We start from the raw sequence: 25,890 nt of genomic DNA, 5'->3' as shown, positions 1-25,890 counted from the left end.
TTGCAACCTTTTTAGAGATGTGCTTTGAAATGTTGGATGTGAATTTGTTATGCTTCATAGCTGACATGAAACATTTCTTGTGTATTTTTAAAATTTTAGAATAAATCTAAGGCTTAATTGCTTATGTTCTGTTTGTATTTTCAGCATAATATAATGTTAATTTAAACTGAGAAATTAATATCACAACACCTCACTGAGAAAATGTTATTGTCTTTATTTCCCTTGTCTTTGTGCATATATAGCATCAAAATATCTAAAAGAAATTTTGTAGGCTTTATCCATCATCAGCTTGATAAAAGGATAGATTGATATTATACCATGGGTTCTTAGACCAGTCTGCCAACATTCAAATTTTGGCTCTAACACTTATTGGCTGACCTTGAGAAAATTAACCTTTCTGTATCTTAGTTCTCTCTTCTGTAAAATGGAGATAGTTATAATAGTTATTCATGGGATTATTGTGATAGTTATAGTAATTATTTGTAGGATTATATATGTATATAGTTAGAAAAGTGGTACGTAGTAAACACTAGAGAAAAGATTAAAAAATAAGTACTATTCAACAAATATTACCAAGTATCTATTTCATGGGTAGCATGGTAATAGTTTGAGCTTATTACTGGGTCTTAGCTGCAGACTTTCTCTTTTACTGAGGAGCTGTTTAGGAAATCATCATGCCGTTACAAATTAATCAGAATAACAAAATTTTTTTGGAGAGAAGTCTTAGATTATGTTTTAGATAGATTTTATGACAGTGAGTATTTATTCATCAAATTATATTCATATATACTTAGTTATCAGAGCATTAGTATTCATAATAAATGCTTGTGAGGTAGCTATTGAAGAAATACTGTGTGTCTTCCTAAATGACCACTTGTGATCTTGAAAATGCACAGGATATTTGTTTGGAGACCTGTGATTATTTCTCTTTGAAATTCTTTTTTTTTTTTTTTTTTGTCTTTAAAATTTCCACAACTTTTATATATGGGATACCTATAACACTTAAATATACTGTAATCTTTATTAGGCATCTCATACATAGAAATTGATACCTTTGATATGTCTAATAGTAATTTTAGTCATTCTGTATCTTGGTAGTATATCTTTTAACTTAATTAAATGTCACTTGAACTGGTTCACTAGGATTGGGTGAAAAGTTTATAAATGTTACATTTCCCATAGGAATGGATGCCTCTATTTCTGTGAAGCCAAAGCAGACCGATATGTTTGCCAGACTTAAGGATATAATAGTTACGAATGTTGATTTGCTGTCTATTCACAAAAAGGTAATTAAAAAACAGGTTTCAGGAAAAGGAGGCTGTGCAAGATGGCAGGGTGGGAAGATACTGAACTCACCTTGTCCCATGGCAATACCATTTCTACAGCTACAAATGGGATAATTTCCTCCGAAACAGTTTTGAAAACTAGATGAGCAGCACCTTCACAGCAGAAGATAAAATGGCCACATCGAGATGGGGGCGGTGGGGAGAGGCAGAGATGTGCTCTTGCTGCCATAGCTTGCAGGCACCCACAGCCTACACAGGGGACACCCCGTAGATGCCTGGCTCTGGTGGCCAGGTGGGATTGGGCTTCTGGGCCCCATAGGTCATGTCCTATTCAAGGCCACTCCTCCAGTGGGAGAGGTAGCTCTTTCACATAATACAAAGAAACACAGAGAATGAGGCAAGATGAGAAGGCAGAGGAAAATGTCCAAATGAAGACAAAGACAAAACCTAAAAAAAAAACAACCCTTAATGAATTGGACATAAGTAATTTTCCTGATAATAAGTTCAAAGTAATAGTCATAAAGATGCTCACCAAACTCAAGAGAAGAATGGATCATTAGGATGACAACTTCAACAAAGAGATATAAAATATACAAAAGTACCAAATGGAAGTCATACAGCCTAAGAATATAATAAGTTAGTTAAAATATACACCAGAGGGGCTCAGCAACAGACTGGATGAAGCAGAACAGATCAGTGAGCTAAAAGACAAAGCAATGGAATTTACCCACACAGAGCAGCCTAACAAAAAAGAGAATTAAAAAAAAAAAGATAACATAAGAGACCTATGAGAAACATGCAGTGGAATAACACCCATATTCTAGGAATCCCCAAAGGAGAAGAGACAGAGAAAGGGACAGAAAACTTATTTGAAGGAATAATGGCTGAAAACTTCCCTAGACTGGGAAAGGAAATATCACAGAAAGTTCCAAATAAGATGAACCCAAAGAGTACAACACCAAGACACCAATTTTAACTAAATTGTCAAGAATTAAAGAGAATCTTAAGAACTATAGGAGAAAAAGAACTTAATGTACAAGGAAAACCACATGGGGCAGTCAGCAGATTTTCAGCAGAAACTTTGCCAAGCCAGAAGGGAGTGCCATGACATAGTCAAAGAACAGAAAGGAAAAAACTTTTAACCAGGAAGGCTCTACCAAGCAAGGTTACCATTCAGAATAGAAAGAGAGATAAAGAATTTCTCAGACCAACAAAAGCTCAAGAAGCTAAAGAAGTTTGTAACCATTATCTGGGCGTATAACAATGTTAAAAGGACTTTTTAAGCTGAAAAGAAATGGCGCTAATTAATAACAAGAAAGCATATGAAAATAAAAATCTTACTGGAAGAGGTAAATCTATAGTAAAGAGTGGATTAACCACTTATTAAAGCTAGAATGAAAGTTAATAGACAAAGGTAGTAAAAATAACTATGGTTACAATAATTTGTTTATGGATTCAAAGGATAAAAGGGGGTAAAATGTGACTCAAAAATATAAAATGTGGGGAGACAGTGAAAATGTGGAGTTTGGGAGTGTATTCTAATTTTAGTTGTTGTCAACTAAAACACACTGTTATCTGCATAGGATGTTTTATGTGAACCTCATGGTAACCACAAAGTAAAACTTACAGTAAATATACAAAAGACATAAAAGAAAATAAGAAAGGAATGTAAATATAATACTAAAGAAAGTCCTCAAACCATGAAAAAAACTGTTAACAGCTAATAAGTGAATTCAGTAAAGTTGCAAGATACAAAATTAACATACAAAAATCTGTTGCATTTCTATATAGTAATAATGAACTATCAGAAAGAATTTAGGAAAACAATCCCATTTACAATTGCATCATAAAGAATAAAATATCTAGGAGAAAAAAAAACACCTAGAAATACATTTAACCAAGTAGGTGAAAGACCTGTACACTGTAAACTATAAAACATTGTTGAAAGAAATTGAAGAAGACACAGGTGAATGGAAACATATTTTACGCTCATGGATTGAAGTAATTTATATTGTTAAATTGTCCACTGTGCTCAAAGCATTCTATAAATTCAGTGCAATTCCTATCAAAATTCCACTGGCATCTTTCATGGACTAGAACAATTCTCAACTTGTATCAAAACACAAAAGAACAGCCAAAACAATCTTTTTTTTCTTTAAATTTTTTAAATGTTTGTTTATTTTTCAGAGAGAGAGAGAGCATGAACGGGGAAGGGGCAGAGAGAGGGAGACACAGAACTGAAAGGGGGGCTCCAGGCTCCGTGCTGTCAGCACAGAGCCTGATGCAGGGCTTGAATTCACACTGCGAGATCATGACCTGAACTGAAGTTGGAGGCCCAACCAACTGAACCACCCAGGCACCCCCCAAAACAGTCTTGAGAAAGAACGAAACCAGAGGTGTTATGCTCCCTGATTTCAAACTATTCTAAAAGACTATATTAATCAAAACAGTATGGTATTGGCCTCAAAACAGGCACATAGATAAATGGAACAGACTAGAAAGCCCAGAAATAAACCCATGTACATAAAGTGAATTTTCAACAAAGGAGGTAAGAATATACAATGTGGAAAGGACAGTGTCTTCAGTAAGTGATGTTGGACCACTATAGTGCAAAAAATGTAATTGTCAATAAAACTTGACAGTTGTATATAAAAGCACAAAAGTGGGGGTGCCTGGGTAGCTCAGTCAGTTAAGCCTTGACTCTTGGTATCAGCTTAGATCATGATCTCACAGTCATGAGATTGAGCCCTGTGTTGATCTCTGTGCAGGGCATGGAGCCCTCTCTCTCTCTCTCTCTCTCTCTCTCTCTCTTTCTCTTTCTCTTTCTCCCTCCCCCTCAACCCACCCCCTCACAACGCCCGCTTACACTTTCTCTCCCCTCCCTTTACCCTTCCCCCCCAAAACCCCCCCTCACCCAAAAAAGCATGACCCTGGACCACTATTTTATACCATATAACAAATTTAACTCAAAATCGATGAAAGACTTGAATCTAAGACCTGCAGCCATAATACTCCTAGAAGGAAAGAGGTGGTAAGGTTCCTGACATTGGTCTTAGCTAAGATGTTTTCTTGGATCTGACTCCAAAGGCAAAAGTAACAAAAGCAAACATTTTTAAATGTGACTACATGGCACTAAAAAGCTGTATGGTAAAGAAACCATCACCATACCAAAAAGTAGCCTACTGAATGGGAGAAAAGTTTGCAAATCATATATCTGACACGTGGTTAATATCAAAAATATATGAAGAACTCCTACAACTCAATAACACACACACAACAATCTGGTTAAAAATTGGGCAGAGGATCTGAATAGGCATTTTTGCAAAGAAGACATACCAGTTGCCAACAGGCACATGAAAAGGTGCTCAGTATCACTAACCACCAGAGAAATGCAAATCAAAAACACAATGAAATATCACTTTACACCTGTCAGAATCGCATTTATTAAATAGACAAGAAATAATGAGTTTTGGTGAAGATGTGGAGGAAAGGGAACTCTCATGCCCTGTGGTTGGGAATGTAAATTGGTACAGCCACTATGGAAAATAGTACGGAGGTGGCTCAAAAATTAACAAAAGAACTTTCCTTCATATGATACAGCATTTTCACTTCTGAATATCTATCTGAAGAAAACAAAAACATTAAAAGGGGGGAAAGATGCTGATACATGTAATGCGGGTGAATCTCAACATCATGATTAATGAAAGAAGGCAGATATAGAAGAGAACATATAGTATGAGTCCACTTACATGAAGCTCTAGAAAAGACTGAGAAAGAAGATCAGTGGTTGCTTGGATCTGGGTTTTGGGGAGGGATCAGGTTTTGGCTAAAGGGGAGGAGCTCAAAAGAACTTGGAGTGATGAGGTGTTCTGTATCTTGTTTTGGTGTTACATACATGGGTAGTATAAATTTGTCAAAATTTTTCAGAGTATACACTTCAGATGAGTGCATTTTATATATGCAAATTATACCAAAAAAAGTTAACTTAATAAGTTATTTCACAAAAAACTAGAATGTACAGATTAATAGAAACTAAAAAGTAAATATCAAAAATTATTTTAATGAAAGATAATCTCTGCATTGAGATTTATTTAGTTTTGATTTTGATTTTTTAGTTTTTATGGTATGCCTTTACTCATTTGTTCATTATGTGTTTATTAATTGTCATGTGTTAGGCACTTTGTTAAGGATTGAGCATGAATATGGTTATTGTATGCTTTCACATTGTGTATAGTAGATTAGATGATTTGTAAGTCATGTGTGACCAATTAGATGATTGATTATTTCCACTGGTTAAAACAACTTTTGTAGAAATAGGAAAAAGTTTTATTAAGTAAGATATTTTTAGCTAATAATGTATTGAAGGTTGAATTTAAATGGTGCTTCTTTATATATCAAGGATTTTTTAATAAGGAAGCTATTTATAATATAGCTCTTTTGAAATAATATAGCTCTTTTGATGTAATAACCAGTTAATTTAATACTTTTAGGCTGTCTCTATTTTGGGAGATGAAGTCTTTAGGTTCCAAATGACTCTTTATCCAGGTGCCACAGAAGGAAAGGCCTATGCTGATATGTCGAAAGTAGATGGGAAACTTAGTCTCAAAGTGGGTTGTATTCAAATTGTTTATGTCCATAAATTCTTCATGTCTCTTTTGGTAAGTTTATTTTAAAATATATTTATTTCTCATTGAGATCTAAATATCTTTGCCTATACATCTGTAACTAGGTAGTCAAAATCTTTACTAACAGGGCTATGTGGTAAATACTGAAATGCTGAACAGAATGTTATAGTGAAGGAAATCCTTTACGTGATGGATACCCAAATGAATTTTTGTTATTGTTCTCATTCTTTCACATTTCCATAGTTCTATAATTTAAAAGTACTTTTTGTTGTTTTACTTTAGGTATTTTCAGTGTTGTTTTATGAAATACCCTTAAAGGTATTTAGCTACAAGAATTTTTTTAGGAGCTCTTCAGGCTTATGAAGGACTAGTATTGGAATTTACAACTTTTGAATATAATTGTAATCAAAAAGTCTGTAAAATTATTTTCTTTTAATTATTATTTCCATGTAAATGTCATGGGCTGAAGAGTTTAAATCTGCCTATGCCTCTTAGCAAGACTATTATTTAGGGCTTTTAGTCATGGATTTCTACCTACACCATCATGTTTTATTCTTCTGGAAGGTAATTTTATTTGGAGAAGGGGCAATTTAATTCACTCTATATTATTAGCTTCAAGAATATTGCTTCTAAAAGTCATCTTTTCTTCATTGGGAAAAATATGTTTTTAGTTGAAATTGAGATGAAATGCATCTTACTTTAAATGAAGTAATTTGGACTCTTGCTACTGATTGCAAGTTTATAGACCCTTAAGCATCTTTGCTTATGCCTGAGTACATTCAGAAAAAAAAAAACTTCAGAAATAAGCTGGCATTTCTTAGTTTCTAACAATAAACTTTTTTTCCTGTGCCCTAGAGGTACAAAATTGATCCTCTGTGGGAGAAGTAAATTGCTGTCCTTTTACTTACATTTGAATTTATTTTATTTATTTTTTTTTAAGTTTACTTATTTATTTTGAGTGGGGGGCAGGGGCAGAGAGAGAGGGAGAGAGAATCCCAAGCAGACTCCGTGCTGTCAGCACAGAGCTCTATGCAGGGCTCTGTCTCACTGACTGTGAGATCATGACCTGAGCAGAAATCAAGCATCAGATGCTTAACCTACTGAGTCACCCTGGTACCCCTATTTACATTTGAATTTAAAGTGACAAACACTCATGAGTAAAGGGAGACTTAAAAAAGAATTGCCAACAAAAATTTTTTATAAAAAAACAGATAATTCTGAAATACATAAAATGAAAGTTAAAAGACTCTTGTTTCTATAGGTAATAGTTGTTAATATTTTAGAGTGTGTCTTTCTGGACAGTCTCCATATATACAATCATAAATAGCCTCTCTTTTGTTTTACTATTTTATTTAGTTTTTCTTTTTTAAAGAAAATGCTTTTTAAAGTTAATCCTGTTTTTTTTTTTAAGGAAATCTAAATATCTATCTCTTCCAATAGAACTTCCTCAACAATTTCCAAACTGCCAAAGAAGCTTTGAGCTCAGCCACAGTCCAGGCTGCAGAAAGGGCTGCTTCCAGCATGAAAGACTTGGCTCAAAAGAGTTTCCGCCTTTTGATGGATATCAACTTGAAAGCACCAGTTATTATTATTCCTCAGTCTTCAGTATCGCCTAATGCTGTTATAGCAGATCTGGGTTTAATCAGAGTTGAAAACAAATTTAGCTTAGTTCCTATGGAACGTGATTCTCTTCCTCCAGTCATTGATAAGATGAGCATTCAACTAACTCAGTTGAAGTTGTCCAGGTATACATATATAATCCAATTGTGTACTACTTCTAGAAATATAATTCTCATAAAATCTTTTCAAGGGGTAAAATACTCTCACTCTTTGTGGTTGTCATTCCTTATTTTTTATAATTGTAAAACCATGACCATTGGGTTTTGGTCAGTGGTAATAGTTGTGCACCTCATGGAATCTTCATTTTGTGTTACTACATTTATTATGTGGCTTTTTCCATTTTATAAAAATTTACTATTATAAAATTATAGTTTACTCAATAATAATTTCGATTTATTTTACTTATTTTTCACTTTGCACATAGCTATTTTCTGTAGACAGAAGCAGACTTCTTAAAATGTACTAAAAGTTAAGATTTTTTTTCCTCATTTCCAAACCTTGTCACGTTTGGGAATTCTCAGTGTGATATCTAAAGGATTATTGAATCCAAATGGGAAAGTCTTGGGTCTGTTGAATGACAAGAGTCATTCATTTGGTTGTGCAAATGGTTGTTGGCAGTCATGCTTGAAATGACTATTACCATATGTTTGTTCAATGTGTAGGTTTGGTGAGTTTTTCCCTTTGAGTTTGGAGAAGTACCAATAACACAAAACTAAGTATTACTTAGAGTTTCTTTGCCTTTTTTAGGAGGATGTTAAACATTTGTTTGTATAACATTGTACTAGTTGCTAATATTGAATCGTCTTTGTGAAAGATAATAAATAGTTTAATAGTCATACTCTTTGTCTTTGGAATCAGCCTTGCCTAGATTTTATTTTAGAAAGCTGTTGATTTCTTCTGATTTGGATTGATTTGTGAAAAGAAGCATGTTCTAGAGGAATTCTGATAGCAGCCTTCAGTATCCAGGAAAACTGGAAACTATTACACAATATGATAGTCTTCATTTTAAAATGTAAATTTAAAAAATACAAAACAAATTCTTGTTTATCTTTCAGAACTATTTTGCAGTCTGGCTTGCCACAACATGACATTGAAATTTTAAAACCAGTCAACATGCTATTGTCCATACAACGAAATTTAGCAGCAGCATGGTATATGCAGATTCCAGGGATGGAGATAAAAGGAAAGCTAAAACCTATGTTGGTAAGTATATGTATACATTATGTGAAAATTGTGAGTAGGCTTTTAGCATTGATCACAGTCCAGTTCTAGTGTACATCAGAAGTGGTAATGCCTTGGGACGCCTGAGTGGCTCAGTCGGTTAAGCCTCCGATTTCAGCTCAGGTCATGATCTCATGGTTCATGGGTTTGAGCCCCCCGCGTCAGGCTCTGTGCTGACAGCTCAGAACCTGGAGGCTGCTTCAGATTCTATGTCTCTCTCTGCCCCTCCTCTGCTTGCTTGCTCACTCACTCATTCTTTCTTTCTGTCTCTCTCTCTCTCTGTCAAAATAAATAAATAAACATTAAAAAAAAAAAAGTGGTGATGTCCTAAATGGGAGTACTTTGTTAGCTGAAAATGAAGTCATCCTAATTCTCTGACTTTTCTTTATTTCACTTTAGTCACATATCTGGTAAAGCCAGCAAGAAGTCCGAGATAAAACCTACTAGAGTTTACTGAACATAGTATTAGTCATTTTGGAAAGGTCTGTTACAGTTTTAAGGCACTTGAATTGTAAGCCAGTATAAAGTAAGATTTAAATACCACATTCAAAATACCATAGGAGTATTCTTAATGTTTAAAAGCACTCTTTTAATTCGAAGATAGAACTTATGTGGCACATGGGTGACTCGGTCATTTAAGCATCCAGCTTCGGCTCAGTGCATCATCTCATGGTTCTTGAGTTTGAGCCCCATGTTGGGCTCTGTGCTGATACCTCAGAGCCTGGATCCTGCTTCAGATTCTGCATTTCCCTCTCTCTCTCTCTGCCTCTCCCCCACTCACACTTGCTCGCTCTCTCCCTCAAAAATAAATAAATAAACAAACATTAAAAAAAAAAGTGAACTTTTTAAAAAAGTTTATTTATCTATTTAGAGAGACAGTGTGTGTGTGAGAGAGGGACAGAGAGAGAGAAAGGGAGAGAGAATCCTAAGCAGGCTCCGCACTGAAGCATGGGGCTCAAACCCATGAACTGTGAGATGCTAACCCGAGCCAAAACCAAGAGTTAGACACTTAACCAGTAAGCCACCCAGGCACCCCGAAAAGTGGACATTTTAAATAGATGGAGGTGTACATTTGGTCAGCCTATAAACACAGCATTGTTTATAATAGTGTGATTATCGGTTTCCATGTTGACTCACTGGGAGAGATGGTATTGGTCAGAGGTGGTAATGGAAGTGTAGGAGTCCTGTGGTTCTCCTGTGCATGTTTGTGAGACCACTGAAGACAAGCAGTAGGGGATAGGGGAGGACCGAGAGTGACTAAACCGAGTGTGTGAAAAACAAATACAAATCTAGTAGTTTAGAAGTTTTTGACACCTGTGATTACTTCAGAGTTAGTTCTAAGATAAAACAGAAAGGTCAAAGAGTTCTACTCAGGAAGAAGTTAAAACTGAAGTTTGTTGTAGGGATGAAGGGTCCTTTGTGTAGTTATGAGTGGATATAATATAAGGGAAGAGTGTCTATTTAGGGTATTTATTCATAAAGATTTCTCTATTTCAGAGTATGCAACTCTCAGCTTCTCCCTTGCTGTTAAGAGATTAGATCTCAGGACTAATATCTGACCTTTTCCCCTTGCTTTCAAGGATTGTGTGGTTCTAGGTTTGCTGAAAGCAAAAGTAAAACCTGTATTTCTGTCAGTAGGAGAATATGGACTAAGGGATAGTATATTCATATTATGGGCAGTATAAAGCAATAAGGTGAGTGAGCTAGAACTATATGAAACAAAATGGGTATACCTTAAACATAAAAGTGGAAAAAATTGAGTTGCAAAATGAGAGTACAATTCTATATTATTTCGAATTTTATAACAAACAATAGACATTGCTGTGTGTGTGTTTGTGGTGTGTGTGTGTGTGTGAATTGTTTGTAGGGAATTCAACTGTGGTAAATATAAGAAAACATTCACGGGAAGAATAATTCTCTAATTCAGGATAGTGTCTTTCGCTGAAAAGGAGTGTGGCTGGGATGGAGTCTCATAGAAGTAAACATAGGTCTTCAACCATATCTATAATGGAGAAACAAGATCTAAAGGAAATGTGGGAAACTGTAAGATTTGACAAAGCTAGATGATAGGTACACTGGGGAGGATTATTGTATTCTCTCTGCTTTTCCTTTATGCTGGAAGTATTTCAAAAGAAAGACAAAAAGTAACAGATCCAGCATTTTAACATCAACGTGTGATCATCACTTTAACTAAAAGGACGCCTGTTAAATCAAGATGCAGCCTTAGTGGGTGCAGTTTCCACTACCTGATGTGTCAGCAATCCAGGCCTCTCAGAACACCCCCTCATTGGTGTGAGTCTGCGTACTTTTTCTGGGTGTAGCTAAGAAAGGGTATCAGGTAGGTGACATCAGTGAGTTGAGTAAATCAGTTTGACAGTTCTTAAACAACTGTGGGGCCATGTCTCAAATTGTCATTCACGCTTACGGAAGGGTTTCAGCCACAGCAAACCAGAGGGGATGGTGAAGTTCACTGCTTTCCAGGTAGTTGTAATATCTTGGTTGGTATCACACATGGGAATGAATACACAGGGAAGTTCTGGGGAGTTAAAGTGACATCTATTCTCTTGGAGCAAACAAGAAATCTTTGGTTATTATCTCATGCTAAAGTATCTCCCCATTTTCATTTAGGCTGGGGTCAGGCACTTTTTCTGTCAATAAGGGCCTGTATTTGGGGAACAAAGTATTCTGTGGTATTCAGAGGAGAAGGTGCTGTGAATGCATGCATGCCTGTGTGAAGTTGTGTTTAAGTATTTGGAACAGTCTTTTGGACTGCTATGTGTGTAGGGAAAATGTACAAAAGATAGAAAGATTAAAAGGTTTAATGGTTCTTGGCAGCCAGTAGCAATTTTGTTCTAGCTACTTCATGTTCTGCAGGCAGCTAGGAGGAAGATGGTATTATTTCTTTTTTAAAGATTAAGAAACCTGAGTTAAGGAGGCTAAGAAACTTGGCAAATAGCACAGCCAGAAAGTGGTAGCGTTGATACAGTGCTGCCTGACTCAAAAACTCTCTCCCTCTCTCTTTGCTTCTTCATTTCTTTTTCTTTTTTTCTCTCTCTCGCTTTCTTTTTCTTTAAAAATTTTTAATGTTTATTTGCTTTTGAGAGAGAGAGAGACAGAGTGTGAGTGGTAGAGGGGCAGAGAAAGAAGGAGACGCAGAATCTGGAGCAGGCTCCAGGCTCTGAGCTGTCAGCACAGAACCGGATGCAAGGCTCGAACTCATCAACTGTGATATCATGACCTGAGCCGAGGTCAGCTGCTTAACTGGCTTAGCCACCCAGGCACCCCATTACTTACTTACTTTGTTTGTTCCTTCCTTCCTTCTTTCCTTCCTTCCTTCCTTCGTCACACATTCCCTTTTGTAAAGGTGGGAGATCAACAAGATGCTCCTTTTCTGCTCTGTGTTTTTGTTTTAAAAATTTCTTTGTGATGCATTACTTACTGTTCTAAGTGGCATTATTCTTGATAAGTTGCACAAATATCTTAGGTATGTCCAGATGCATATTTACAGGGAATAAGAGCTCCATTGAAGGAGAGTATCTTTTTACTTCTTGGTAGAGACTAGAAATTGAACAACACTCTTCCTGTATTAAGTCTGGATGGGAGTGAAGTGGAGGAGGGAGCTGATACTGGGTGAGAAGAGAGAGAGTCAGAGTGGCGATGGGGAGAGAAGGAGAGGAGAGAGAAGCACAGGTCCACGAGCAGTAGAAGAAAGATAGGAACAGACCCGGAAGAAGAATGACATAGGCAGGTGCTTGGGCTTGGGATCAGACAGAAGGGTGCTTTACACAACAATAGTGTCTCCTTCTATGCAATGAAATACTTGTTTCCTGTGTTTACTCTCCCATTTTTTTTTTTTTTTTTTTTTTTTTTTTTACTTAGGTGAACATTGAATTTGAGGAACTGTAAACTGAGACATGGATATGATATTCTGCTTTTTTATTACTTATATATTAACAATTTATTGTTGCTTTCTAGGTTGCTCTCAGTGAAGATGACTTAACAGTTTTAATGAAAATTTTGCTGGAAAATCTTGGAGAAGCTTCTTCACAGCCAAGCCCTACACAGTCTACCCAGGAGGCTATAAGAGTAAGAAAAGATGTTCTGGGTGGGCCTGACCACCTCAAAGGTATAAATTAATGAAGATTTTTGCTTTGATTATGGAGGAAAATTAGTGTTAATGCTGTATTTATGTATAGCGGTATTTTTAGTTGTCTAGCACAATGTGTTATGAACTGTTTCAATACTGTAGTATTTACTGTGGAAAATTGGCTGGTACGGGGCCTGGGGCTGCCTTGGAGCTCCCAAGGGAAGGAGGTATGCTCATTGTCTTCCATAAGGGGAGGGGCCACCTACTGTTTGCAGGATACATGTTTGCCCTTTACTTCTAACAGCTGAATTTGCTGAGTTTAGGAGCCATGGAGGTGGTGTACCTTGAGAAATAGCAAATTAGGCATGTAGCATGGCAAGGTCCAAAATTATCAAGAGAAAAAAGGGCCTCAATATCCTACTCAAATGACTGGCCCAAGAGAAAGGAAGGTCTTCTGGTACAAAAACAGCTTTACTAATCTGGCTTTATTAGAGAATGATATAGTCACATACATAAGGGAATTTTCTGGATTATTACAATGGAATCATTTAAAAGCACTGAGCCTTTTAAATTCATCCATTTTTAAAGGATAATTTTTATAAAAGAAAAGTGTCATTCTTGCTCAAGATATTATATAAAACATAATTTTACTTTTTTGATCATTTAAAGTCATTTACGTGAACATATGTTTTATTAGACTGTAACTAGGTTAATATTTCCATGGCTTCCCCTTTTGTTGAATGGCTCCAGACTGCTGTGCTTTTATAATGAATGCTCAGATCATCAGCTGTTACTTAAGAAAGCAGTACATAAAAGTGCCAGTTAATAATATCATTAACATTGCTTCTCCTGTATTTAGGCCCAGTGTGTTTTGAAATTGCAAAATAAATGACTAGAGTTGTGTGCAGAAAAGGTTTTTGTTTCAGGTGGATAGTTAGTGTTACATGGGGTTGGTGAGGTGAGCATCTTCTCCCCAGACTGGGAGTATGCTCCAGTACAGTCCAGACAAACACTAGATAAGCAGGCTATTGCTGTGGTTAGACCGGAACTATGTGCAGATGACTAAAAACAGCAGGCAGACTGTATGTGATTAAATCAGGAGCTCATTATGTTCAGCTGCGGTCAATTTGTGTCTTTGGCTCTGGCTATACGGTTAACGTGGTCCTTGGGAAAAGTTGTGAATTCAGAAAGCTGCAAAGATGGTGGAGATTGGAATATGAATTACTTTCAGGAAAAGTGAAGGGAAGAAACCCTAGCATTTTCCAACATGGCGAAGCCTTTATGTGGTTAAAGTTATGCAGTGTTTGCTCTTCCAGTATCTTGTAAGAACATTTCCCTATAAATGATCAAAGGATAGAATCCATCTCCAAAAGAGTTGATAAAATCAGTTTCTAAGAGTGATTGAAAACAGTGTCTGTTTTTATTGTCTAAAACGTTTTTGCCTAAAGATGAGGGAAAGGACTAAATTACTTCTTGAAATCTCTTTTCCCCCAGAATTCCAAAGGCTCCCTGGCCCATATTTTATTTGAGCACTGTTTGTCTCTGCTCTTGAATTATATTCTGTTCTTGTAAATGTAATGAGCTGGGTGGTATAGGTAATTAAAGATAGCGAGAATTACATTATGCTAGCAGAGAATCTGTTAGTGACTAGTCTGTTCTAGGTCAAAATATTTTATTTTTCTCTGCCTCTAATTTCATAATCTCTTAACACTGGCTTATAACCATTTAGGTTAAATGCTTTGATAATTGTAAATTATTCTATGATGAACAGTCCCGCTCTGGGGGGCTTTAAAAAAAAGTTGTCTGGATACTCTCCAAGACCCCTTCTTTTTTGTTGCTTCTTTTAAAATATAGATGGTCTCCCTCTGTCATTTTTCCCTATACTAAATATATATAGAATAAATCATTGCCATTTTAATTAATTCTCATAATATGATTTAAAGAATCCTAGAAAGTATGATACATATTTAGAATAATAAGTTATCATCTCTGCTTTTTAAATAAGTGTAAAATAATGTACTTACTTAAAGCTTTTTAATTTTCATTCTTATGTTTGAACCATCAGAACAAGATATGACAGACTCAAAGCTTTCTGTGGACCAAAATGTCACTCTCCAATTTGACTTTCACTTTGAATCTCTTTCCATTGTCCTTTATAACAATGATATAAACCAGGTATGTAGTAAATTTATTTAGAAATACATCTTCAGTTATTGATACTTAATTTTAAAACATTGGCATCTTTTCATTTGAATTAAAAAATTAATTAAAAAATTAATATGTCTATTAAACTCTTACTTGGCCTACAGAATATACATTGGTCTTGCTCTGTCTTCACTTTGTTAGTATTTCTAATCTTACTCAACTAAGGAAAAATTTTTACTTCTTTTGGTAACATTAGCCCTGAACTACTTAGGTCCATCTCTAATAGAAGAATTTTATATGTGAGTAATTAATTATATGTGTAATTTTGTTACATAGCTATATATGTGTACATATATAGCCGTATAAGAATAATTTAGTAGTGGCTTTGGAACCTTGGAGGATTCTTTTATAATTCATGATTATCCAGGATATAAAAGCATTAATTATGTTTCTATTAAATAAATGTTATATGTAATAGATTTGTATTAAGGATACCGATTAGTGGATACAAGAACCAAGTCTAGTGCCATGATTTGAAGTAATTAATGTACCAGTGCTATTTTAGAAAGCTATTTGTTGTTATGTAGATAGTATCTTCAATAAATAATTTTATTATATCAATTACATCATATCATAATACTCATAATAAATACATCATATTATAATACCCATAATTTGCATTGATTATGTCTGTTGTTATTGTCCATTCATGTTATCTTATGTTTCAAATTGTTTTCTAAGTTATTCATATTGCTCTTGAGCCTTGGGCTAGTGTCCGTCATTTATGCAGTAAACTACTTTCATTTCTAATGTTTAATGTTAATGAAAAAATAAAAAACATGACCTATGGGAAATGAATAGTTGAATGTATTCTTCATTGCACTTAAGGTACCATCATTCTACTGGTGCCCCAGCCTTAGAATGTTGATATTTTCTTTTACTTCCTTCTTTATTGACCTTTATTCATTCGACACTGAGTATTGCCATTTTTTTCTTTGTTCTTTCCTGATACTTCTCACTGCTACTTTATTTGAAACTTCTTAGCTTACCCTTACTGTAATGGCTTCCTTGTTCGTTGCTCTTTTTCCTCTCATCCATACCAGACATTGGCACAAGTTCACTTTCCTAAATGAATTTCACGTAGCCGTTTATAACTTTTTTTTTTTTTTTTAACATTTTTTATTTATTTTTGGGACAGAGAGAGACAGAGCATGAACGGGGGAGGGGCAGAGAGAGAGGGAGACACAGAATCGGAAACAGGCTCCAGGCTCCGAGCCATCAGCCCAGAGCCTGACGCGGGGCTCGAACTCACGGACCGCGAGATCGTGACCTGGCTGAAGTCGGACGCTTAACCGACTGCGCCACCCAGGCGCCCCTATAACTTTTTACTCTACTAAAAAACATTCGGTATTAGGTTGTCTGAATTGTACCTTATTAAAAAAAGTTCAGTGACTCCAAATTGTTTACGTTAGTAGCTGTACTAGTATATTGTGATCAGTAGGTGTGTCACAGGTCATTTCTATTCGTAGTTACAGACCAGAAGCTTGTGAATTATTTACATTTTTATAACTTACATTCCAAATTTGCCATTAATAATGTCAATGTCTGACCCATATGCATACAATGTACCGTCTTGAGTGATGGATGTAGTTATAACCAATGTACCAGGAATTGCACATCACCACTACCTCTTATATCAATGCCATTGTCTATAGTGAGCAATTAGGACTTCACTTTCCTAAAGACATTTTTGTTAGTTGTTTTGTTTTGTTTTTTTTCCTTCTTTTTGGGGGGTGGTTGTATATTTAACCTTTAGAATTTGCAGGATGTGTTACGTACCTTTAGATGTAGAATTTGCAGGATGTGGGCATACCTTTAGAATTTGCAGCATGTGTTACAATTAAAGATTGAGATCCTTTTACCTGTTAATGAAAGTTTAAATCTTTAGTTTGGGAAGTGGGACCTCATTAGGCCCTGTATTTCTTCCCACCCCTCATTCCCTACCATTCTTTAATTGAAATATTCAAACTTAAGCAGCTAGTACCTTATACCCTTAGAGCATCTCTGAATTGTTTACTCGTGTTTTTTCTGCATCTGGAATTTCTTCTCCCTCCTCTTACCCCATCTGATCCCGCTTAGTCTCTGAGGCTCAGCTCAGTTATCATCTTCTTTCTGAATTTTTCTCAGCCCACCAGTGATCTCTCTGACCTTCTGAGTTTTGCTATTTGTACTCTTTACCTAATCACTTAATATCCTTTGTGGAATATGGGGGGGATTAAATATGAGTAAATAAGTGTCTACGTGTCAGTCTTTGATCATTTACAGTCTACAGCATCTCCTTGTCATGTTCGTTATAGTATGTTTCTATTTTCTATATTTATTAGGGTATAAGCTCGCTGAGATCACCTACTATATTTTATCCTTTCTCATAAACCCCATAGTTCCTTTCACGGTGTTTTTTGTTTTTTGTTTTTGTTTTAACAGAAGAGTTAATTAAATATTTATTAGTTAGACTGATTGACAAAAACATTTCCTGAATATCTTTATTTGCATTAAACTCTGAGATAAATTTTTATATATTAACCATTGTTGAATATCAACACATGTATTTTTTATATGTACATATACACTTAGAAACACATGTATTATTCTGTTTTATTCTTGTGTTTTAACACCCATGCTTTTAAATTTTGTTGTATCAGTTTGCCTTTTGTCTCTGAGTTAAGAAATGTGTTTAAAAGTCATTACATAATATTTAAAGATACTGATTCTTTTGCTTGAAAATACACCACAGGAATCCAAACTTTCATTTCACAATGACAGTTTCCGGCTTGGTGAACTCAGACTACATCTTATGGCCTCTGTAGGGAAGATGTTTAAGGATGGCTCAATGAATGTTAGCCTTAAACTTAAGACATGCACACTTGACGATCTCAGAGAAGGCATTGAGAGAGCAACATCAAGGTTTGTCATCTCTGAACTTGCTGTACGTTATTTAAGGCTGACATTATACCTGACATTCGGTTGCTAGGCTTGGGATTATCAAAAGAGATCTTTGGTCATACTTCAATTTGAAGTGCATCAATAAATAGTGCTAATATCAGATTCAGTTCCTGTGAAATTTGAATTAAAGGGAAAGTTAATAATAAAGTGGAGTACTGTCTTAAAAGCAGGAACTAAGAGAATGTAAGAATTTTAATAATGAAATTCACATAGGGTGGTTTTTTGGTAACATATTTTTCTAAATTGTCCCCAAAAGGCAGGTTCTTTTTTTTTTCCATAAAAAGCCTGAAAGTTTCTGATCTTTTCTTTATCTTAGTTGTTTTGTCTGTATATTTTAAACCAGTATTCTGAATTTTTTTCCAAGTTTTACTAGAAATGTAATCCCTAGCATTTTCACTTTATCAAACCAGTACTTAAACATTAGTTTGTATTAGCCTCCTATAAAGTGGGAAATAATGTGACTTTAATATTCTAATTATATATTTATTCCTTTCTCAAATATTGAGACATACTCTTTTTGCCCTTGATGTTCTTTGGAGAAAAACTATGCTGCTCCCTAACCAGGGGCTCCATTGAATACATACTGGATACTTCTGAGCTCTTTGTGTTTCCTAGAGATGAATAAATGAGGAAAGAGTGCTATCATGCAACCAGCTTTTCTAGTTTGCAAATTTCGTGTTTGGGGTAGCTGTCCACTGCTATATAGGCAAGGGTAAGGCCATCATCTGTTTGGTAACCTGTTCTTCCCAGCATGTGTGAGGATATGTGGCAGCTATCACTGCAGACACTTGATAAACACTGGCTGATTTGAATTTGATTGAATACTTTTGGACTCAAATTATATAGGATGATCTTTGGAGATAAATTTGTTCAGGGAGGTTTTATTTTGTAAACTAATGTAAAGAGGTTGACCTTTAAATTTTGTGGGACCACATTAATGTGTTTTGTTAATTCCTTTTAGTAGTCATTCATTTATTTTTCTGCTACTGTATTATAATTATAAAATAATCTGTAATTGCTTAAAAACATGAGTCTTGCTATAGAGATTAGGAGACTATGTCCTAGTTGCTAATTAGCTAATTAGACCCCAGTTAACGTTGACCTGTTTTCTGTTCAGATTAAAAACTTAAAGGTGAAACAAAGACTATTAAGGTGTATAGGAAATTTTTCATCTTTTAAATTATTTTTGCAAGAATAAAATAATGTATATATTTTTTAGAATGATTGATAAAAGGAATGATCAAGATGACAACAGTTCTATGATTGATATAAGTTACAAACAAAGCAAAAATGGAAGTCATGTTGATGCTGTTCTTGACAAGCTATATGTATGTGCCAGCGTGGAGTTTCTGATGACTGTGGCAGATTTCTTTATCAAAGCTGTGTCTCAGAATTCAGAAAATATGGCAAAAGAAGCACAGATTCCACTACGACAGACAGCCACAGCAAAAATCAAGATGGAGAAAGGTTAGTAGAATTTATCTGTTGTAGATGACAGCTTGTCGTATATTTTAACAAAGATTACAAGAAAAAAGAGGAATGGACAATTCAAGAAAGTGAAATACTCTTTCCAATTTAAATATATGCTGTGGAAAACTTTTAGTAAGCATAAATTTTTAAGAGGTAGAATAGAAATATGTATTGGATTAGGGGCTAGGAAACCCCTGTTCTGGTTCCAACTCTGCCATTAACATTTCTTTACTTACCCAAACATAGAGGGAGTTAATCTGGGTCTTTGGTTGGGAGACTGTTTTATAGAAGGGCAGTCTTTTATTCAGAGAAAATATATGGAAGAATTATATCCATTGAAGCAATTGAACAGATAGAGGCAGAAGGTGATATCAGACCACCCAGCACGATGCCCCTGGACATCACCATAAACACCTTAAACTAAGGGGAGTGTGTGCAAATGTCTGGTCTTGATGTACACCGAAGTCACTTCCCTGCTCTATAAATTACTCTAGCATTACCAAGTAGATCAGTGATTTTCTTTGTTAGATTATAATTGTCTCAGGTCAGGCATTTATCTTTCTAATGCATAATTCAGCAAGATTGGAAAATACCATTCACTGGCAAGGTCAGAATTTTATTTTTTCATTTACCTTTCCTAAACAGTAATTATATATCTCTATATTCATATACATAGTTAATGCATTAATCCTATAGATTGTAGGACACTGATTATGTGTTTTATAGTGAAGTCAGAGTCAACTTTATCAGTCTCTTATCCTCTTCCTGATATTACCCTCTCCTGTTTTCCCCTCCTGTCTCTGCAATGTAACATAAAACACATTCATGTGTTCATATGTGCACACACCTTAATTCAGACAAAACCAACTTCAAAACAAGATTATTCTTGCTAGGTCAAAGTGGAAATGATGTTGTGTCAGAGATCAGATTGCATGTATCCCGCACAATCAGCATTTGTTAATAATTTATCATTAGTATCAGTCAACTACGGTTAATTCTGCCATATCCCATATAGCAAGATATTAGAAACAACCTAGCAACTTATAGATAGTATATACTCAAGTGACAAGATACGTTTTGTGACATATTTTTTGGTTGCTTTTTTTGTTTTTTCAGATGACTCTGTAAGACCAAATATGACTTTAAAGGCCAAGATCACAGATCCAGAAGTGGTATTTGTTGCCAATCTGACAAAGGCCGATGCTCCTGCTCTGACAGCCTCATTCCAGTGTAACCTGTCTATGTCAACCTCCAAACTTGAACAGATGATGGAAGCTTCTGTGAGAGATCTTAAAGTCCTTGCTTGCCCTTTTCTCAGAGAAAAAAGAGGAAGAAACATTACTACAGTAAGAATTGCCTTATATTCTAAGCACGGATTGAAGATTGGCAGAAATGGTGGATTCGTAGAATCCTAGAATGTGAGAGCTCTGTAAGACTTCAGAGATTATTTACTACAAATTTGAGGTTTAAAGTTAAGGTTGAGTTCCGAAGATGTTAAATGATTCAGCCATGCTGCCATTGGCAGAACTGGGAGCTACCTTTAAACTTTTTCCTTTCATTGTACCATCTTTTGTGGAACAGTAGTTGAATTTTAGTACAAATCAGCATTGAAGTCATGTGACCAAAGAGATTGTGTTTTGCTGTATTAAAAGTTAACTTCATGGGCACCTGGGTGGCTCAGTTGGTTAAGCATCTGACTTCACCTCAGATCATGATCTCACAGTTCGTGAGTTCAAGCCCAGCATCGGGCTCTGTGCTGACAGTTCGGAGCCTAGAGCCTGCTTCGGATTCTGTGTCTCCCTCTCTCTCTGCCCCTCCCCTACTGTGCTCTGTCTGTCTGTCTGTCTCTCTCTCTCAAACATTAAAAAAAAAGTTAACTTCAGTTATGTGTTCAAGTTATTGTTGAAAAATATTTTAGTTAATTGATTGCCATACCAATAAGTGTTAAATGTTAAATTGAGAATTTTACATTAAAGAGGATTCATTGTATTATATGACTCATTTGCATAAATTAGGAAAATTTATGATCAAGTGGCTTACATGAAGAAATGCAACATTAGACTTAGTCTGTACTTCATCATGAAGCATTCTTGAGCAGGATCATCTTTTGGCCTGTCACAGAAAGCTTATAATTAATTGATTACTCCAGGCAAAGCTTTTCCTAATTTTTTTTTAAATGTAAATAATACAATACTAATTCCTCCATTCACTTGAGGTGTAAGGTTAGTTTACTTATTCAGTTGAGGTGTAAGGTTAGTTTACTTATTTCTTTAATGATATATATATATATATATATATATATATATAGTATAAGTAAATTTATTTACAAATATAAGCTTAATAGTTTTAAGTAAGTCATTGGGTTTACAGATTGGAAATTTGTTTTATAAGCACTTTATATGATATTCAAGAATGACTTCGTGTTCATCATAGGGAAACTGTTCATTTACGTACCTTACCACAGTCTTTTTCTAATATGTTAACAAAACTTTATTTTTTTAATGTTTATTTATTTTAGAGAGACTGAGAGGGAGGGACAGAGAGAGAGAGAGAGAGAGAGAGAGAGAGAATGCATGTGCATGCATATATGGGGGAGGGGCAGGGAGAGGGAGAGACACAGACTCTGAGGCAGGCTCCAGGCTTTGAGCTGTCAGCGCAGAGCCTGATGCAGGGCTCAAACCCATGAACTTTGAGATTATGACCTGAATCGAAGTTGGACACTTAACTGACTGAGCCATCCAGCTACCCCAGAACTCTTTGTTTAAAATAACAATTTCAAGTTATTTAGTTGTCATAAAAACTAATAATTAACAATTTCATTTCCTCATGTACTTCTTTGTGAATGTAAGACTTTACCATAGTCTTCACCTCATTTTTATGGATATTTTAAAGGCATATTTTACAAAGGGTATCGTTTGAAAGATATTTTAGTGAGAGCAGACATTTTATTTTTTTTTAATGTTTATGTATTTATTTTGAGAGAGAGAGAGAGAAAGAGAGAGAGAATGAGCAGGGGAGGGGCAGAGAGAGAAGAAGAGAGAATACCAAGAAAGCTCCACACTGTCAGAGCAGAGCCCTACAGGGGGCTCGATCTCATGAACCATAAGATCATGACCTGAGCTAGAATCAAGAGTCAGGTGCTTGACCAACTGAGCCACCCAGGTGTTCTGAAAGGAAACATTTTAAACTTGTATTAGTAACTGTGCATCCTTACGTAAGAATTGACATAAAGGAATTGATCAGAACTGCTTACAGTCCTTTGACAATGTACACGGATTTGTCATAATTAAGAGCCCTCACAAGAAAAGTTCTCACCTAATTTCATTTGTCTTTTGCTTTTGGCGTAAGGTATCATTAAAGATCTCAAGTTAAGGGCCCCTGAGTTGCTTAGTTCATTAAGCATCCATCTCTTGGGCTCGGCTCAGGTTATAGTCTCATGGTTTGTGAGTTCGAGCCCCAAGTTGGGTTCTGAGCTGACTTTGTGGAACCTGCTTGGGATTCTGTCTCTCTTTCTGCTCCTCCCCCTCTGATGCTCATGCGTGCTCACACACACACACACTCTCTCTAACAAAAATAAATACGTATTTTAAAAAAAAGATGTCCAGTTAAGTAAGACATTTCTGGTGTGTATTATCTACGTATACATAACAGATTTTAACTAAGGAAATGTGAATTTTATTTATTTGTTACTAGGTCTTACAGCCTTGTTCTTTATTTATGGAAAAATGTATGTGGGCTTCAGGAAAACAAAATATAAGCATTATGGTTGAAGAATTTATAATTAAGGTCAGTGCTTATCATATTATTTGGGTAAAAATTCTTGTTTCTAGCAATATCTTTTGATGTCTCTTCTAACTAGAACATTACACTACTTACATTACATATTCAAACAGTAAATACTGCTAATATTAAAAGTCATTTTTCTTTAAAGCAAATTTTTTTCTATCTTTTTATAACGAGAGTACTTTTAAATATCTATAAATGATTGAGATAGTTTATATCCATTATGTTTGATTTTTGTGTGTTGGGAAGATTGGGTTTGGGGGACAGCAGAGATGGGATGGGAAGAGAAGAAAGTTGGGATGGAAAAGTGAAGTTGCCTTTATTTGTAGTAAGTTATTTTAGGCTTTTATTCAGGTATAATGTGAATTTAATAATTACATAATTAAATGTTTTATTTGGCTTTTAAATTTTTGTAATGACAGATTACTGAATAACTAGAATAACTAGAAATAAGTTATTAGGATTTGCTTTTTATTAATCTCTTATATTTGAAGTATTGGAAAAACAATCTCTGTTCTCCAATAGCATTTGTGTTGTTTAAGTATGACCTCATAATTGGTTATAAATGAAAGACAGAGAATAATACTTCCCCAAATCTCTTTTTCTGTCTGTCCAAAGGACGCAATATTAAGGTGGTTGATAGCAGTTTTACTATACCATAACCGATAGTGATTAAACCAAGGCTCAAATTAATGTCATTTGAGTTACCATATAAATAACAGTGCAGTTTTCTCTCAATATTTTAAAATGCTCAGTAGTTTTAGATTGAATTTTGTTAACAGATTTACTTTTTGAAGAACTTAAGGTGGTCATTCAGGGGGAAAGGTCTTGAATTTGCATGCACTTAGTCTAAGACAATAGGTTAAGGTACTGGGAATATTGTCTTTCCCTTTCTTTGTATATCAGTTTATTTGTTTATTCATTCAGCAAGCATTGTTTGAGCTCTTACTTTGTACGAAAAATGTCTATACAAGGCATTGGTGATACATAGTCCATATCTTCAAAGAACTTACTGATATATGTGAGAGAAAGAAGTAAATCAATGATTCTGGCTTTCAGAGCTGGAGGCCTGTACTGGTGCTTTTGGGAGCACAAGTAAGGGTCCTGTGATCAGACCACGACATCAGGGAAATCTGCCTGGAACTGAGGCTACTTGAACTGAGTTTTGAAAATCTGATGGAGGTTAGAAGCAGAGGGAGGCTGAGGGTTATCAAGACAGAACTGACAATATGCACAAAAGTAGAGGTATGAAAAACCTTTTAAGGACTTAGAGTGGTGATTCCACGTGGTTGGAGAGAATGGTGTGGTGGAGTTGTAAGATTGAGAGCTCTAATTAAAGGTGACATTAATAAGGCAAGGACAAAGAAGGGACTTAGTGGACAGGTAAGTTGGGGAAGAGGCTCATACTACTTCCTTCTTTGGGTGATGTAATCATATCATTTTAGCGAATTACATAAGTAGAGGTTGTGAGAACAACAGTAAAGGAATCCACTTATTTAACCCAGTATTGCTTACACTTTGGGAAACCCTGGTATCACATCACAAAGACTTTTGTGTCCTCAGCTAAAGAGAAGTTTGAACTGCATCCTTAAAGTTAGGGGCAATTGAAGATTTTAGGCATAGGAATGGCATGCCCAGATTTGAGTTTGAGGAAAAGAAAGCTGGTGGAAATGTGGAGGGTAGACTCTGAGGGTCCAGTCAGCACTGGACATAGTAGGCATTATCAGTGTAGAACTAAGGTGCAAGGCTAGGAATGAGGAGGTGAGCAAAGATACTATACAAAGATAATAAGAGGTAGAGTTTGCAGAACTTGGGGTAAGTGGAAGGGGATCCATGGTGATTCTTAGGCTTTTTGTTTCAGTCAGAAAAATGAAAATCATGTATGTATATTTTGATAAGGATCATATACTTTGGTTTAGTTAATGCAACTGGTTGAAAAATAAAAAATTCAGTTATACTACATTTTTCTTTTCATATAACCGTATTTTATTATGAATTGGTCAATTTAACTTTAGGTTTTGACATTAACATATAATATTAATTACTTAATTCCAATGTAGCCTTGGCAGAAATCATGGGTATGATGTTAGCTGACTTGACATATGGCTTTGTGTATTCTCTTTTGTTTTTCTTAGGTATTAATGTAATATGTTTAAATTTTTAACTTTTTTTAAAGTTTTGTGTTATATATTCTTCTCATTTAGAAATAATTTATTCTTAACATTTTTCTGCTTTCTTTTTTAAAGATTTCACCCATAATTCTGAATACTGTGATGACGATCATGGCTGCTATGTCTCCAAAGACAAAAGAAGATGAATCCAAAGATACATCTAAGGAAACAGAAAATATTTGGGGCATCAAATCTATTAGTGATTATAACTCTTGGTTTCTTGGTGTTGACATGGCAACAGAAATAACAGAAAATTTCAAAGACATTCACTGTCTATCTATAGAGGAAAATTGTGCTGTTGTTGTAGAGTCAGTTCAGGTTACCTTAGAATGTGGCCTTGGGCATCGAACTGTACCTTTATTACTGGCAGAGTCTAAGTTTTCAGGAAATATTAAAAATTGGACTTCCCTAATGGCTGCTACTGCTGACATGACATTAGAGGTATGACTACATCATTTAATACTTCCAGAGCCAACTTC

The 25,890-nt window shown here is 35.3% G+C and overlaps 1 protein-coding gene across 3 annotated transcripts in view; it reads left to right on the top strand.

Moving 5' to 3' along the window:
* VPS13C (vacuolar protein sorting 13 homolog C) overlaps positions 1–25,890 on the top strand; it is a 211,164-nt gene that overhangs the window by 115,486 nt on the left and 69,788 nt on the right. For all 3 annotated transcript variants that reach the window (XR_007453840.1, XM_049613728.1, XM_049613729.1), the window contains exons 42-52: positions 1,183–1,286; positions 5,777–5,944; positions 7,352–7,656; positions 8,587–8,734; positions 12,728–12,878; positions 14,905–15,014; positions 17,779–17,948; positions 19,207–19,454; positions 20,574–20,803; positions 23,151–23,243; positions 25,487–25,852. Coding sequence is in view for 2 of the 3 variants with exons in the window: in XM_049613728.1 (XP_049469685.1) it covers positions 1,183–1,286; positions 5,777–5,944; positions 7,352–7,656; positions 8,587–8,734; positions 12,728–12,878; positions 14,905–15,014; positions 17,779–17,948; positions 19,207–19,454; positions 20,574–20,803; positions 23,151–23,243; positions 25,487–25,852 (2,093 nt within the window). In the remaining variant the exon portion in view is untranslated. The remainder of the gene's footprint in view (positions 1–1,182; positions 1,287–5,776; positions 5,945–7,351; positions 7,657–8,586; positions 8,735–12,727; positions 12,879–14,904; positions 15,015–17,778; positions 17,949–19,206; positions 19,455–20,573; positions 20,804–23,150; positions 23,244–25,486; positions 25,853–25,890) is intronic.

This window comes from Panthera uncia, assembly GCF_023721935.1.
Source record: "Panthera uncia isolate 11264 chromosome B3 unlocalized genomic scaffold, Puncia_PCG_1.0 HiC_scaffold_1, whole genome shotgun sequence".
In the NCBI taxonomy this organism is placed as follows: Eukaryota; Metazoa; Chordata; class Mammalia; order Carnivora; family Felidae; genus Panthera; species Panthera uncia.
Note: the sequence above shows the minus strand (reverse complement) of the source record. Positions and strands in the feature narration are given on the sequence as shown.